Below are 17,514 nucleotides of genomic sequence, written 5' to 3'. Positions count from 1 at the left end.
GTCCCATCCATCCTTATCAAAAGTTCTAAACCACCCATCACCATTCCAGGACCGGAAGAAAATTCTGGGAGCAGTTAAGATTTAGTAAGTAACTCACTATGAGGAAAAATAATAATAATAAACCCACAGCAGAGACAAGACAAAAAGAACGGTGCTTTTTAAGTTAAGGAAAGCCATGACAGTTACAAGGTAATACATGGCTTCTTACCCTGAATTGCAGAAACAGTTCCACAGACCTTGACCATGGCTCCATAGCAGGCGATTAAACACACGATTAAGAAGTCGGTACAAATGTAAACATTCAACATCTGAAACTCCCCAGACACGCTGCAGAACTGAACGGATGCTCGCTTTCACAATATCTAAAACCTGGGGAAAGGATTATAGTGAGCAGATAAATAAATAAATTAAGGAATACTTTTTAAAAAAAACAACAACCAAAACTCGAGGACAAATGTTGTGCCAGCAACCCTCCAAGAATAAATACTTAAAATACCAGCGACAAAAAGACGACGATGAAAGGGTAGGTTTTAAAATTTGACACACGGTTATGGCAAGTGCCTGCAATCAAAACAAATGAGATCGGATCAAAATTTTATTAGGCGTGTGAAGAACATTTTATCTCACCCATTTGTGAGGAGAATAACAAAAGTACTTGCAAGGGGGAGAGCTTATAGGGAACAGCCCCCCCCCCCCTCATCAGGTTGAGTTCCTCTCAGAGCAGTAACTCCAGTAGCGGATCAGATTACAGGAGTCAGGAAGCAGAGGGGGGGGGGGACAAGGCTCTAGCAGCATAAAAGAGCCTCAACACCGAGTAGAGAAGGAGGCAGCTGGATAGGTAAGACGAGAGGGAGGCGCTTTGGGGTTCCCAAGCTGTTATGTTGGGCGCGAAACAGAAAGAAGCCATTGCGAGGTTCTGACTCAGACTAAGCAGACATGTTTTCCAGACTCTTTGCACTGTAAATAGAAGACAAGCAGGTGTGGAGCGTCGTTACTCAAGAGTAGCCGCAAGAACCTCTGACACTACTTTTTGTGGATAAAAAAGGGATATCCATAAGGAGGATGAACAGGTTTCGACAAACTCTGCGTACACTTTGATTTCTCTGAACCGTGTATCAAAACTTTCTGCACAACTAATCACTCCCACAGGGGTGCTTCCAGACTTGTATAATATGAGTGGTGAGCCCATTTACCATGTTTCACTGAGATGTGTTTGGGTTTTTTCCTTAAAGGATCGACTTCAAAGGAATCCCATTCTTCCTGTTTTTCAGCCTAAAATAGCTAAACCCAGCACTGAGAAGCCTGCAATGTCATGAGGCCAATTCCCCCTCCGTCTCCAGAGCAGGTTTTCAACTTTTACAAAACCTGAAATGCTTCCGTTGGCTGCATTTGCATGTGTTGTTTGTTTTTAAATAAAACAAGGAATAAACGTTCAGTTGAATTAATTTTATGCTGCACTTTGTTTTTTAAAAAAAGGCAAACAGCCTGTGCTTGACACACAGAGGGAGGAATGAGATAACCAAGCAATTAATTAGCGTTTAATTTGCTGATCATTATATCGCCGGCATTTTAAGCACAGGTGAAAAATGGGCTCGCCCTGCTGCGAAAATATACACTTCCGGTTCCTGTTTTCTGCTACTTGGTACCGGGAGGAGGTCTCCTGGTGGGACAGATCCACAGCAATAGCCCCCAAACAGCAGCAGCACTGTTGCTTACCAGTAAGAGGAAGGAGAGGGAGGGGGGAGAGGGAGGGAGGGGAGATGTCAGGGCTGCTTGAATGAGTGCACCAATGCGAGGACCAGATTGGCTCTGCCAAGGCATTCACACAGCCCCTACCTAACCCCATTTTCTCCTGGTAGGGGGCAGACGCTGCTGTCAGGAATCTATTGCTGTGGTTCGCCCCTCTGGGAGAACCACGCCTCTTCTGCACCTACCCTTAATTGCATTTTACAGACTAGCCACTACAGTGCTTGTTTTCAAAGTTTCAATGCGGGCTTTCCATCTAAAATAGTACCCACATCCAGTTTAACAGAAGGAAACGATGGTCTAACGTAGCCAAACCCTATATACTATTTAAAAACAAACAAACAAACTGAACTGTGAATTTCTTACCACTGTGTTTGGCTTACAAGAGAAGCTGGGGGGGAAAGAGCTGCAAGGTTCTTGTATAGACTCTAATTTGCCTTTCCTTTTTTGTGTGTGTGTGTTTCAACATGTACCACTCGGTCACCAAGCTCAATCCAATCTTTTCTGCCATTCAGCGTAGTTCTACCTCTTTTTCACAACCCAGCTAATAATGTAACTGTGGGCCATAGGATAGGGCTGGTTTCTTGGACTAAGGTTGCAATACCAAACCCGCTTACTTGGGAACAAACACCAAAGAACTCAGTGGGACTTACTTCTGAGTAAACATCTATGGGATTGTTCTGTGAGTGGCATAGCAAGGCGCTTTAACAGCGGCGTGTGAACTTTTGCTACAGGAATCTACCCCGGGGATACATGCAGAGCTTGGGAAGATAAATTAAAACTCCCTTCACATGAAATCAACTCCCTTTGCCTTAGGACACTAGCTTCCTCATTTCAATTCATTTCAGTGTTGACTACAAGTCACTGGCTCAGTTCTTGGCACAATTAACTTATCAATTCCAATCTTCTGTAAATGAGGGTTAGAGGTTCATAGGCTAAACGCCAGACCAACAGCTTCCACTCAACATCAAAATGCGAAACCATGAGCATAAGATGATTGCAGGGACCATTCTGTGCCTCTAAGGCTAATTGCATATGAATTTAACCAAAGATTCTGATTTCAAGAGGAACTTATTTAGGAAGGCATTCAGCCAAAAAAGGGGGGGGGGGAGCTGGCAGGGTGGGGAAGGTAAATTAGCACTTCTTAAATAGACCAATATAGAGGGGTGTCAGGATGCACAGAAGCCTGAACATCCACAGGTAAGTTTATATACAATGTATAGGAATTAAGATTCACAATTTTTGCAATTGTGTTTTCCATTGTGATCTCCACCTTCTGCAAAAAAAGAAAAAGAAAAAAGATATTTGGCCCCCCCAAACATGAAAGATTGTAGAACAGCACACATATGTGTTTTATAACTACAATCTGCTGTCATTTATAAAAGAAAAAGAAGTAGTCTTTTTTCTTTTTTACTTTCCTGCAAATTGTAGATTACAATCAAGCTGAAAGGTGCCAAAATCGGAATACAAAACCCCCAAGGCAGGCTCACAGACCGTACTGTGCATCCTGCTCGTGCAGAACCTTCACAAAAACAATCTCTCCACATTTAAGTGCCTACACAAGGAAGCCTTGCCCTTTTGATTCACCTCTGTTTTTTTATGGCAGGCAGATTGTGAGTTCTGCTTTGCACAGCCATTTTTACAGGACTAAACCATGGCTGATGTGAACTGCCTTGCTTGTGAGAGGAAGGGATACGAAAGTCCTGAGATTCGCTCCCACAACGATCACACGTACCTCCTACTGTATATGCAAGGACCAGGAGAAAGCCCTCGCCTAACTATCCAAGCTTGCAAGATAACCTGCACATAGTTTTCTTGCTAAGGTGACCTGCTCAAGTAATGCTGCCATTTATCCAACTATTAATACTTTCCAATGTACTGCACCTTCGTACATCCTCTGGGCAATAATGCATCATCTCCAGCACTGCATCCTGGGGGAAATGTGCACAGGCACATTCTCAGATTATCCATGCTGCCCAGAAGATATGCAAAAGCCTGCTGCAGAATGCATGCGTTGAATCAGGAAATGAGCACACAATGCCCTGTCCATGGACAAACAATGTGCATATTCTCCTCAATAATATGTGCATATTAGTCATTCAGCTCACCTTACCCCTAACACATAAACCAGCAGGTGATGGACCATTTAGTGCCTGTGTCTGCCTGCATTTTATACGCTATGCCACTACTAGCTATGCCCCTTAATTGAAATCTTTTAAAAAAGCCTTTGACTATATCTGTTACTGTCACCTGTCCTTATCCCCATCAGTTCCCTTCCCATATGGTGGCATATGGACAGGCCGGGCTTCTGTACTTTTGCTTCACGCTCTGAAAACCTTGGGCCTCAAGGTCAATGCGAAACCTTAAGCAATCTCTTTAACTGCATCCTTAAAAATGACTCTGATTGCTCATAGAGGTTAGGATTAAACACACAGAGAAGCCTACGGCAAGGCACTGCTGCCAAAAGACGTCGAGAGCTCATCAGCGCTTCAGGTAATATTAGCCCCCTGAGTCATCAGGCATGTCTTTGCAAGCTGAACAAAGACACCCACCATTTGCAGAAGTGCCATTTTTCTTCGTAATGACCTAGTATATCATTTTGACCCAGACTGTGTGCCTGGGGTACCACTTATACTTGTCAGTGGAAGAAAGCAGATACACTTACTGTTTGGGGGTAGTGTGTGTGTGTGTGTGTGTGTGTGTGTGTGTGTGTGTGTGTGTGTGTATCCTACAGGGAAAACAGAGTCTACAGTGCTTTTAAGAAGAGCCTTGCGCTGAAGAAAACTGAATGGTTGAAAGTGTAATTCTGAAGAGCTATGCAAGAGGAAGCAGAACTACAGACTGCACAGGAATCAGTGCAATCAGTGAAATACTTCTAACCTAGTAATTCATAGAATTGTAGAGTTGGAAGGGACCCTGAGGATCATCTAGTCCAACCCCCCTGCAATGCAGGAATATGCAACTGTCCCATCAGGGGATCATACCTGCAACCACGATCTAACCAACTGAGCCATCCAAGCTGAGCCCCCCCCCAAAAAAACCCTGCTGATGGTGACACTCCAGTTCCTTGGACCAGAGAACTACTTTTGGCTTCCATTACTATAAACCGTGGTTTGTTTAAACTCTTGTTAATAAGAACAAGTCAAGATACACAGTGGTTTTAGGATCTAATTTGCTCACCAGCTAGAGTTGAAGAAAACCACAGTTTCCAGAGTTCAGGTGCCACAGGGAACAGTGTTGTAGAAATATGATTTTGTTCAAAACAAAAACAGTCTCCTCGTTGTAGGTGTGTCAGAGGAAGGAAAGGGAAAGGCCTTTGAATGAGATGCTTATTGCGGATCATTCTTCTAGTGAGGCACCCTGGTTTCTTGCTACATCTGAACTGACCTATGGATTTGGCAACCTAAATGACCTTTTAAAATGGGCACAATACTGACTGCTTCTTACTGACCTACAAGAATACCAAATTTTTAAAAGTTCAACTGAGATAAGACAGTACCAGATAAATGACCAATATAGTTAAGAATTCATTAAAAGTGTTATTTCTAATGGCTAACACACAGTGAGAGGAGTATGCACCACTCACCTTTCTCTGTTTTGCAGAGTCAAGTTTAATTAACCAATATGAAGCCACTTTTGATTTATGGTATTTCCAATTATCCATAATCTGTATGAAAGACACACACAAAAAAATCAATTAGAATGATGTCATTTCTGAAGAAATCAAACTACTGCCATAGGTACAATGAGGTGTTTCTCCATCGGTGCAACTGCTCTAATGGGGACAAATGCCAGCCACCATAAAGCAAGGGAAATTGCAGCCATGCACATGTGAAAATAGTCTGAAAATAAGCCCATATGGTTAGGGCCAAACTGCATACCTCCTAATGCTTCCCATTTTTAAAACTGTTGCTTTGTAGCACACATTTGTGGACTGCAAGGTGCGGTATGTGTATGTTACTCTGTATCCACGGGGCCTCTTTTAAAGGACTCACCCTGTACTTCGCAATACAGAAGCCTGTTAAGGATCTGTAGTTCTGTTGTTGTTTAGTCATTTAGTCGTGTCCGGCTCTTTGTGACCCCATGGACCAGAGCACGCCAGGCACTCCTGTCTTCCTTCCACTGCCTCCCGCAGTTTGGTCAAACTCAGGTTGGTAGCTTCGAGAACACTGTCCAACCATCTCGTCCTCTGTCGTCCCCTTCCCCTTGTGCCCTCCTGTAGTTCTACTGAGTAGTATTTCAAGCTGTGCCACCAGATGGTGCAAAGAGTAACTGAGAAAGATTGTGGGGAGTGGTGTAAAAACTAGCCTTACCGATGGTGGGTGAAGAAGGGAGAGGGATCATTTGAAATGTCCCAGTTTACAGGTCAAAGAGAAGGAAGAGCAAAAGGAAAAAGAAAACAATACTGTTACACTTATGGACCTTTTCTGCTGCTAAACAACAACAGGAGGAGTAAAAAGCCACTGGGTGAGAACAGCCTAGCAAGGTTGGGAACTAAACGTTTTCCCCCAGGTGTCAAAAAAGGTTATTTTATGTATGCTATTACTGCGGCCCATGTTTCGTTAGCCACAAAATGGAAAACGAGCAAGGTCCCAACCAAAGAAGAATGGTAACTTAAGTTGACGGAATATGCGCGGCTTGCAGACTTAACATATAGAATAAGAGAAGAAGAAGAAGATATGTTTAGAGAAGATTGGAAAACGTTTATTGAATATATGGGATAGAATTGTGTACAGCTGAAAACGCAGGCAGCATTAAGATAAATTCAACAGCGTAAATAAGTTTTGACGGGTGCAATGATGGAATACTGAATGGTATAGTTTTTTGGAAAATATGCAGGGATTTATGAAATGTAAAATGAACCATGGAAAGAAAGGAAGTCATAGATAATTTAAAGATGTAAAATTGAGTACTTTAAATGGTAAAACAGAAAATTCAATAAAAATTATATACAAAAAAAAGGAACTAAACTTTCAAAAAGATGCCAACATCAGAAGAAGTGAACCGCAGTGCAGTACATTTGGCATTTTGCAGACGGTCAAATCAATAGCCTGGAGCCTGCTTTGTCAAAGGTATTAAGAAATCTGGGAAGGGTGGCAGAGATGATCAACTTGGTGCCATCCTGTTAGCTCTCACTGCAATTTCTCCAGCATGTCAGCTACCCAAACCCTGCCTTCCCTCTTATGGGTAACATATGGCACATGGGTATGGCCATAGATGTTGTCGTTAAGGGTGGCACCTAGAGAAAAGTTCTCACAGTCAGTTGTGAGTGACCTGGAGGAAACTATGTTGAACTGGCTTTTGGAGGGGCGGGTGCATCTGAGAGTCATTGTCTAACCACTGGCCCAAAGTCAGGATCTTCTTCTGCCAGAATCTCAAGAGAAAAAACCTTACATGATCCAGATCTCCAAAGGTGCTTGAAGAACCAACCACGAAACATGGGAAGCTGCTTTATACCAGTTGAGGCTATCTGTCCATCTATGGGAAGCCAACGTTTTGTTCTCCTAATGTTGTTGGGCGCAAAATCCTATCAGCCCAGTTAGTGTGGCCAATGGCCAGGGATAATGGGAGGACTAACTAACCTGTTAAAAATGTGTTATAAAATGTGACACCAGAGGGCACTGTAAAGCAGTGATCTGTCGTCAATGGGAAATTGCATTGAGAGCTATATTACAGGTTTTTTAAAGTGTTTTTTCCAGATCAGTGTAGATCCACTTGTAGTCCAGTAATTATCTGGAGAGCACCACATTGGCTAAAATGATTTTGGCTCAGTGTTGTCTACTCTGACGGGCAGCCTCTCAAGGAAAGAAAAGTCTTTCCCATCCACTGATCCTTTCTCCTCCCCCCCCCAAGAGATGTGCCTAGCTTCGAAGCTACAGAGTTCCATATGACTCAGGCAGGTAAGCCAAGCCGCGTGGCCCAAGAAGAAGAAGTTTATTAGGATTATTTTATTGTTTTGCTGTGTGTATTCTTATGCTATGTACTATGTTTTTATTATCATGCTGTGTGAATTATGTTCTTAATACTGTACACTGCCCTGGGAGGGGGTCTTTGTACAAAAGGCAGGATATAAATTGTACAAAAAAATTGTCCTGGAGGAAATTCCTTTCCAATGTCAAATTGTGATTTCAGCAAAACTCATCAAGCAAGATAGGTAAAGGCTGGGACAAAGTTTGCTTGGGGATGATAAAGCCCCTTGATTCTCTGACCATGTTTACTGCGCGCGAATGTTTTCCACTGTTTTCATACCGTGATGGCTATGGAGATGGTGTGGTGCAGAGTCAGAGGATTCTGCTACCGAGTGGGAACCCGGGGTGTGGGTAGGGAACATGCCCTCATTAAAGAGTGTCACCTCGTCCATCACCTTTGTAGCCTCGTCGGCAAATAAACACCCGGTTGCTTATCATTTCCCTTCTCCGATACTCACGTCGTCGAGTATTAAGTCTGAGTCTTCATTGATTTTCCCTGGGAATCGGATCTTCATACTAGTGAAAATGACCAGCGTCTCCTTTGTGAGGGCCTCCTCTTGCTCTTTGGCTCTCTGTTGCCTTTCCGTCTGCCAAGACAGAAGAGGGTTAGGTGGCTGGGTGACGGGGTGGGATTTCAGAGTCACGTGAGAAGCAGAGGCGAGGAACGCTTTTCTTGCTAATTTTCTGCTTAGAAGAACTGAGCGGAGAAATTTAAAACCAAAATATGTAAACAAAATGTTGGGATTGCGGGGGGTGGGGGAGGGTATGTTACTGAATTCAATGCATCTTGGATTTTACTGGATTCTACTGAATTCAATACATCTTGCCTTTTGTGGAAAACAACCTTTGCAAACATGAATTAAAACACAGACACATTCCAGGAGGAGGAGGAGGAAGAGACTTCAGGCAAGGGCATGTTTGTATTGATCAGTACATTATAGTGCATAAAATTATTAATAACTTGGAAGATCTCTCTCTGTGTGTGTGTGTGCGCGCTGTTTTTATGGATCTTAAAAGGGACCTTTGACACAGTAAATAAAACATATAGAATCAAAAGTATATGATGCATCTGCGAGATTTCTAATGCTGAAGCAAGAGATTGTAACGAAGCAATATATAATACTGGACTTAACAACATGTTTTGTAGGATGTGTGTAAAGTAAAACGGCTCTGAAAATGATGCAGAATGCATTGCTTTGACATTAGCGTCTGCTTTGCTGGCATTTATATATTCCTCAATATTTATAGCAGTGCCCTAACCACTTTTCTTCGGAGGTAAATCCAATTGATTTAACTGACACATGTTTCCAACTAAGTGTGTTTGGGATCATCACCTCAGTTTCTGCTGATCTGTGGAAGCGGTATTTAATCTAACAACAACGACTCACTAAATCTATCTTATCTCACAATTCACAACAAACATTTTATCTTTACCAAATGATTAGTTTTCCAGCAATCTAATTTTTTAAATAAAAAAAAAATCGATTTTTTTTCATGCTGTTGGCCAGCTGCAGTACATTATTCTTAATTACACAACAATAATGTAAAACTATAAGCTCGCTGTCAGTATTTAGCCCTCCTACTCTGCAAGTGATTTTGTTCACGTTATTAAAAGAAATACGTCTCTTGCTCTGTCAGATAAATAACACGGGCCTTAAGCAGGATCTCTCTACCAGAAGATGTAGCACTCCATTTTTAAAAAAAGAAGAGTCACTAAATATTCATTTAAGTGGGCACCACATTTTCAGTACATCTTTACAGTGACAGAAGGGCTCCATATAGATGACAGACTTCATTTTAAAGCCTTGTTATACTCTCACCTAGAACCACATTAATTCATGTGAAAAAGCACGGCCGGCTTAAAGATCGCTTTGGGTTACTTTTAACTTCAACTTTGCAAAACAGAAGGTTGTTCTATTTTATTGTTGGTTGCGTTTATTTGCTGCAATTGCAGGGCTCTGGTTTTAGCAGTTTAAAGGTGCAGGAATCAATTTCTGTTTTTATCCTATCCTATAAGCCTCCATCAGGGTCCCATAGAACCATGAGGTCATAATAAAAATGTCACACATGGCCACACGGAATGATTCAGTCACCTCACGCATTTGCTCCCTCACCACAGCAAGCAGGAAGCCAGCCTCTGAAGAGTGAGAGCAGCCTACAAAACCAGGAGCTATAGATAGAATCACAGAATCTTAGAGCTGGAAGGGACCAGAACCTGGGTTCAGTACCAAAGTGCCACACTCGCTGGCCTCCAGCTCCACAATGTCATGTTCCTGTGGCTTTTGGAGGAAGGCAGGCTGTTCCTTGCAGCACCACGGACAGCTACTAGTGAGCAACTTGCTCCAGCTAAGGTTGGCAGCAAACCTTTGACCTTCTGTCTCCAATCCACCTCTCCTAGCCTCTGTCCCCTTGTCTCTTAAAGGGCCAACCCCCTGGTCTGAAGATGTTTCCTACATTCCATGGCCTCTGTCCTGGTGCACTCCTTGTGGGAGTGTGGGAGACACGGAACGTTCCTCAGGCCCACTGGAAGGTACCCATGAGGCTCTGGCTCAAAAGGTTCCAGTGGTTCTGGCAGCTGGTTCAGTGGGCTCCTGCCTGCCAGCTTCAGGTTCAGTGGCCCCCTGATTACCAGTGTCATGGTTACTGCTGGGCTCTGGAACCCCAACATTCCCTGTAGCTTCTTCACGCACCCCTCTGGTAAAAGATGGCTTGAAGGAAGCTCGTGGGTGAGGGCAATAAGAACATTTCTTTGCATGCAAATATCATTCATCTTGCCCCATCCAGCCTCCACCCCAGTGTGGCTGTGCAGCCATTGAACAATTGAGTATGTTTATATGTAAGAAACCACAAGAAAATATTTTGCCACATACAGTATATTATTAGGAAATCTGTAAAAGACTGGGTTGTAAAAACACTGGGCTGTAAAAACACATATAATGGTTGTTGGGGAGAACTGAACGGATGTCTCTTCTTATTCTCCTATTATTATTATTATTAACAACAACAACAACAACATCATCATCATCTCTATACAGTGGAACCTCGGTTTATGAACACCTCGGTTTACGAATTTTTGGTTTACGAACGCCGCAGACCCATCTGGAACGGATTAGTTCACTTTCCATTACTTTCAATGGGAAAGTTCGCTTCAGTTTATGAACGCTTCAGTTTATGAACAGACTTCCGGAACCAATTACACCCATGCTTCGGGTTAAGTACGCTTCAGGTTGAGTACTCCGCGGACCTGTCTGGAACGGATTAATTCACTTTCCATTACTTTCAATGGGAAAGTTCGCTTCAGTTTATTTACGCTTCAGTTTAAGTACTCCGTAGACCGTCTGGAACAGATTAATCCACTTTCCATTACTTTCAATGGGAAAGTTTGCTTCAGTTTATGAACGCTTCAATTTATGAACAGACTTCCGGAACCAATTGTGTTCATAAACCGAGGTACCACTGTAATCATCATGATCTGTATTTGGTCATTTGGCTGTGCCTGAATTTCTGGCTTCCTTTGATTAAATTCTGTAATTTACTGTAGTAGCTGAAATAACAACATCATTTTTTAAATGTTCTAATGCTGTACATATAAAAGTAGCAATTGAGAAGAAAGGTTAGTTGTAATCACCAGTGCTATGGAACAAATCTATGCTGATTTGGAATCAGTTTAACAGATTTTTCAAAATAAGCCACAACCAACATCACTTGAAAAAATATTTGGGAAAACGTCACCAAAATAACATACAGACACAATAAAATCCCACACCCATTATCCAAACCGTGGCTGTGTGAATTAACCACATTCAGCATATCTGAATTACACCTTCTGAGTTTCCAAAATGGATTGGATATATCTCATTTGGTGTGTATAACAGGATGCTTACTCTTTAGTTAACTTTTATCAATCTTAAACTCATTTAGGTTAAGTTACCTGTGAATTGCTGGTTGCAGAAGTAGAAATTTAAGGCTTGGATAATAAGAGGACACCACACCAGAACCCAAACAATTCACCTCCAGGTGTGATTTGCTAACTTACCACAGGAGAATGTACAGTACCCAGGTTGGCAGTATGAGACATTTTGCCCGCAGATGAACCTCTGTTTAAAGAGTGTGACCTACTCACAGAAGATGGGCGAGAAAGCTGCACCAAATTCTTGGCTGAGAAAGGGCGGTTTTCGGCGCCTTGCATTTGCATAGACAAGACTGAAATGGAGCGAGGGCAGCTCACAGAACGCCTCATAGGACCTGACAACGGCGTGGGCGATACGTAAGAAGGGACTTTCTTAAGAGGCCGCTTCCAGTGCATTCTGCCTGCAAAGAGATACAACGCAGTAAACGAAAAGCAAAACACCCCTTTTTCCCTTTCTCAAACAAACAAACATGGTTTGTTTTTTTACAGTGATTCCCAACCTCTTCACCTGTCCAGGACATTTCTGGGATCCCTCTTTTCCTTACAGAGTCCCAATTCTGCTTGGGTGCCTTGTCTACCCAACTCCACGCAACGAACACTTCTCCTGCTGCCATGCGCCAGGCAAGAGCCAAGATGCACTACACTGCTGAGGAAGAGCCAATTGGAGGCAGGTTGGCTCCCTTCCTGACATCCTTCCCCCTTCTTCTAATGCCCCAGTCTTTGCCTCGGAAATAAGCACTGAGCGGTGGGGATGGGTGAAGGAAAATCAAGAAGCCAAAGTTTCTTGTCCTTACGCAAAGAATTGGTTATCGTCTCTAAAGTCCGAAATGGCTTAGGACCAGAAGACTGCCTCTTCCAACCTCCCAATCAATCCCCAGCAATACAGTCATACCTCGGTTTAAGTACGCCTCGGTTTGAGTATTTTCAGTTTAAGTACTCTGCGAACCTGATGGAACAGATTAATCCACTTTCCATTACTTTCAATGGGAAAGTTCGCTTCAGGTTAAGTATGCTTCAGGTTAAGTACAGACTTCCGGAACCAATTGTGTTTGTAAACCGAGGTACCACTGTAATGATAATATATTGGTGAGGCCCTTCTCTGCATCCCACCGGCTTGTGAGATACAGTTGGCAGGGTTGTGCAGCAGAGCCTTTTCTGCTGAAGCCCCCACAACATGGAAACTTCCTACCCTAGGAGGTTCACTTGGCCCTCTATTTACCAGTGTGCCACTGTAGACTCAAAACGTTGTTACTTGAGAAAGCTTTTGGTGTGACTAGAGCTTGAATTTCTTTGTTTACTGTCTCTTTATCGTTCTGTTTCTTTCTTTCTTTTTTTCCCCCTGCTGCCTTTTGACTGTTTCATCATTGACTGTTAGATTGGATTTTACTGATATGAGTCACCCCGAGCGTTTCCTTAGAAATGGGAAAAAGCAAGATAGGTTTTCTAACGAAAAGACACATACAGGCAGGAAAGAGAAAGACGTGACTTTTCGTGACACTGAAAGCAGGCGGAGCTGAAACTGTGAGACTCTCAAATTATAATGGGGCTGTACTCCATAGATATTTTGAGAAGCGCTCCAATGATTCAGGATGCATTTTTGTGTTATACTGGTGGAAAGAGGTGGGGACACAGAAGAGATAGTTGAGTAAGGGGGTAGTTCAGAAGACCTCACAATCTCAGTATCTCAGATCCATAAATGGTCCCCAGTGGCTTTTTCAGATTCAGCAACCATGTGCACACATTTTGAAAATAATAATAATAATAATGCATGCTTTCTGCAAAACTTCATTAGCTTTGTATTTATCTAACTTACTGGATCGTTCTATTAATTTCCTGTCTTCAACATCAAATGAGACATTCCTCTCTTTCTTTGCATTTTCATATTCTTTTTCGGGTTCCTCCTCCCATTCAGATAGATCACTGCTGCTTTCACAGCTACTGCCGCTGCTGTTGTTCCCGGTCTTTTTCAAGAACTGTGCACTCTCTGGCATGGAATACAAGGGCTGGAGAGAAAGATGGAGAGGGGGAAGGGGAAAAAATGTATTAACGTTTCTCTCCCGCCCCCTTCACTGTAACCTACTTCATTCTGGGGGGTTGGGAGTCTCTGTGACACTGCAAGGGACCGGGTCAGGCCCAATACATTTTGCTTCCTGCACTGGAGAAGCAAATGGTGCCCTCTCCCCCACCCAAGTCAAGGTGCATAATTTTGGCACCTGAGGCAGAAAATCTCGCAAGTGTGGCTTCCCTGCCAGTAAAAATACTTCAGTAACAAATAATGACACACAAATTCAGCTGCCTGAGACCACCACCTTTCTCTGCCTAACAATAGGGCCAGCCCCAATGGGATTGTAGCATGGAAAAGTAAATAATCTCCTATGTGTGGGAACTGAATCTCTGTATTGTTCTAATACACACAAGCAGAGAGAGAGAGAGATTTGATTTTAAAGTTTGGTAACAATTGAAAGATTCAATAGATAGAGTCAAACAATACCAAGAGGGTTGCGGGTCCCCCCAAACTGCCCTAAAGTTTTCCCTTTCAAAATGATGGTGTAATATTGGTGAGAGAAAGGTAATATATGTCCACTAGACCTCTTTTAGGAAAAGGGGTTTCACACGCTTAGCTCTTTAAGCCACACTCATTCATATAATGTTTCCAATGTAGGTGCAACACAAGGTTTTAGAAAAGCAGGTTTGGAAATAGAATAAAACAAACCAGCCAGCCAGCACTGGGGGATAAAACCCTAAGCAATGAAAACAGGACTTGGCCCGGTAAGCCTCACTGTAATCCCATATGCACATGGGACGCTATATCCAGTCAGGGTCATTTATCTTTCAAAATATGAGAGAGAGAGAGAGAGAGACACACACAAAACAGCCACGGGAACAATTGACAAGGTCGGATAATTGTCCTCCCTCCCTCCATAAAGCAGATGCAAAACAGAACATCAGCACAATCCTCTGGAAATGTATCGTTTTTTGCAAGAAGACTGCCCCACTGGCCTTCGCAGCCATGACGGTTAATCTCTTTACCAGCTGAGCTGTTGGGTTTTTATTTGCCTGTTTTCTGATGATTTCTAAGTGAAAAGTAGGTCACTCGAGATAAAAACGAGCAATTTATCTTTGCAGAGCTGTGCTGCACGTTCAGCTGAGGGTGGTGATGTACCCAGCTGACCTTCAGAGAATCCTTAAGCCTCAGTCCTTAACCGGGTGCCCCAAAAGGGGTCACTGGGGGAGGCAAAATTAAAGGGTGACTAAGAGCCCCAGCTTTACTAATTGGGACAAAAACCTACCCTAAAATGTCCTAGTTATTACTAGTAGCTGCCACCACCTACTGAATTAACAGAACTATATAGGACTCGGTAAGTATCACGGAGGCGAAACAGAGAGGAAGAGAATGCACTGGGGGTAAACGAGCCACAATACTGTCAGCCTGGGAGTTTGTGTGTCTGTTATATATAATGTGCATGTGCATTATTTGACACCACGTTAACATGCAGTTTCTAAAAGAGATGCAATGCAAGGGAGTATATAAACAGTTATAGCTGCCTTAGCATAAAAGTATTTCCTGTAGGAAAGTGAAAATGTGCCATCTAGAGGACATAAACGGCCAGTTCAGTGCAAAAATCGAAATCGGGAGGAAGGGAAGAAGGAAGAAACATCCCGCTTGCAATCCATGTAGTTTTTGGGTGTCTTTTGTTTTAGCAAAAGGAAAAGGAATGTATTAGGGCCTTACTGAAATTGTTCCCCGAGGCCAGGGCATCCTCCTTGCACTGTGTGGCCTTAACCTTCTTGCCTGCAGCATGGCGGTGCTATCCTGATTTTACCAGTCCCAAACTTCAGAGGTGTTTAGAATGCAGTGACATACCTTCGGGCCACGCGGCCGGACAGATTTGCCCATTAACTTCTCATCGTCCAGTTCACATTGTTCCAGAAGATCCAATATGTCTTCTTCCTAAAAAAGCGTGGGGGGTGGGGGTTAAATCTCTGGATTAATATAAAAAGCCAGAATGCACACAAAATTATGAACATGGCATTTTGCTTCTCATCCAGCAGAGGATAGATTCCAAAAGGAAGGCATTAAGTATTACTGTAGACTTGCTGGAGCCTAATTAGGTTGGTACAGCTAACACAGATGCCCAAAGAATCTTCTCACGTGCCTTTCAAGGTGGTAAGCAGAAAATTAGGGCAGTGGATGTACACTAGGAGCAGGGATGATGGCACAGGGATTCCAGCACAGCTTTTCATCTAAATGCTATCAAAAAGTTCTACATGGGGGAGGGGGGGGGACTAAAGATTTGCGGTTGCTTCAAAGGACCTCTGCCAAGTTTGGAGACCAGGATGTCGGGAGTTGTTTCTTTCATCTCCCAAAACGACTCCCTGAAGCTTTCAAAGACACATCATTACACAAACCCTCTCTTCTAGGGGCCATTTGAAAATGGACAGGCACTCACGGAGAAGGCACATTATTGGAGATAATGCTTAGCCAATGGAATGTCCACTTTTGGCAGATGTATTGGAACATCTGGATGAATGGAAACTATCTCGGAGACACTTCCTCTCACACACTGGCCTTGAACGCAGTCTGTTCATTGCCATAAGCTGGAGGAATTGTGTGCTGGAGGGAACCCTACTGAAAAATTCCACCATGCTTATGGGATGACTTGGCACTACACAACGTCATGGAACAAAAGAGGGGTGAAAAACTTCTGGCAATCCGGGCACTCGTAGAGTCATAGACCTGCAGAGTTGGGTCACATGGTCCAACCCACTGCAATGCAGAAATCTCAACACACAGTCCCCCATCCGATTTGAAACTGTCACAATGGTGAGTGGTTGCTCACGAGTAACAACGCCGAAATCCGACCTTAATGTGCTCCTCCAGCTCTGCGTTGCGTTGCGCGAGGGCCACTGCATACAGTGCCGGGTCGTCTTGAAGCCCGCCGCCCTGGGCTCCTTGCCCGGTGGCACCTTGCCCCTTCACCTGCCCATCATTTGTTTTGCTCATCTTGGCCCCTTTGCAAATTGCTCGCGAGCAACCTCAATGACTCCCAGAATGCTGTCACGATGGTGAGTGGCTGCTCATGAGTAACAATGCCGAAATCCGACCTGACTTTTTACAGGTTTATTGTGCATACTATGTACAGTGCAGAGCTACAAGTTCATGTCTATCTCAGTCACTCGCAGAATCCAGGAGTGCCCCCTTCCGGTTTCGACCCCAGCAGAAGAACTTGGGCACTCCCAGCCTCCACCTCCCCTCATTGCATTTGATGCCTCTGTGCAACTGGGGCGACGGAAGTAGCGTCTCCCTCTCTGAGCCCTCTAGGCTGAGATGGTGCGAGGGCTCCAAGCCAGCATCCTGGAGCCCCCTTCTCTGAGGTGCTGACTGCCTCCCTCTCCTCCCCACCGGAGGTTTGACTGCTCTCCTGGCTGAACGAGGTGCTGCTGGAGAGCAGAGGCCGAGGCTCCCTGTATCCCAATCTCCCTTCCACTTCCTCCCGCGGACCCTGAGAGGACCCCCTGACATCCAGCCCCCCCCCCAAAAAAACCTCCTCTGCTGTCGGGTAAGGGTGCAAACCCCCTGAACATGGGCATACCCAGCGCGGGGCGGGGGGGCAGCTGCCCCCCCAGAAGCAAAAAAAGAGCAAAAATTAAATGGAAGGGCACTGGCCAACCCACCCGCCGCCACCCGCCGCCCGCTGCTGCCTGCAGGGCCATCTCTAGGCCCAGGCTAGGGGGCGCCAGGGCGCCTGGCCACCAGGGGCACTGTGGGGAGGAGGACGCGGGAGGCGATCCTCCTCTGAGGCCGCCGCTGCTGTGCGCATCTTCCTCTGGCTTGACGCACAAGAAGAGATGCCGCCGCTCGCCGCTGCGCTCTTGCCCGCCCGCCTC

At 44.2% G+C, this 17,514-nt stretch overlaps 1 protein-coding gene across 10 annotated transcripts in view; it reads right to left on the bottom strand.

The window, feature by feature from the left end:
* TTLL7 (tubulin tyrosine ligase like 7) overlaps nt 1-17,514 on the bottom strand; it is a 75,236-nt gene that overhangs the window by 9,160 nt on the left and 48,562 nt on the right. For 5 of the 10 annotated variants that reach the window (XR_015950987.1, XR_015950988.1, XM_060276783.2 and 2 more), the window contains 6 exons: nt 15,491-15,577; nt 13,439-13,628; nt 11,752-12,026; nt 8,174-8,302; nt 5,333-5,413; nt 209-369 (listed from right to left, as the gene is read on the bottom strand). Coding sequence is in view for 6 of the 10 variants with exons in the window: in XM_060276783.2 (XP_060132766.1) it covers nt 209-369; nt 5,333-5,413; nt 8,174-8,302; nt 11,752-12,026; nt 13,439-13,628; nt 15,491-15,577 (923 nt within the window). In the remaining 4 variants the exon portion in view is untranslated. The remainder of the gene's footprint in view (nt 1-208; nt 370-5,332; nt 5,414-8,173; nt 8,303-11,751; nt 12,027-13,438; nt 13,629-15,490; nt 15,578-17,514) is intronic. The other 5 variants (XR_015950989.1, XR_015950990.1, XM_088673879.1 and 2 more) reach the window with 1 other exon arrangement.

The sequence above is a fragment of the Zootoca vivipara genome, chromosome 7, assembly GCF_965207765.1.
Source record: "Zootoca vivipara chromosome 7, rZooViv2.hap1.1, whole genome shotgun sequence".
NCBI lineage: Eukaryota > Metazoa > Chordata > Lepidosauria > Squamata > Lacertidae > Zootoca > Zootoca vivipara.
Note: the sequence above shows the minus strand (reverse complement) of the source record. Positions and strands in the feature narration are given on the sequence as shown.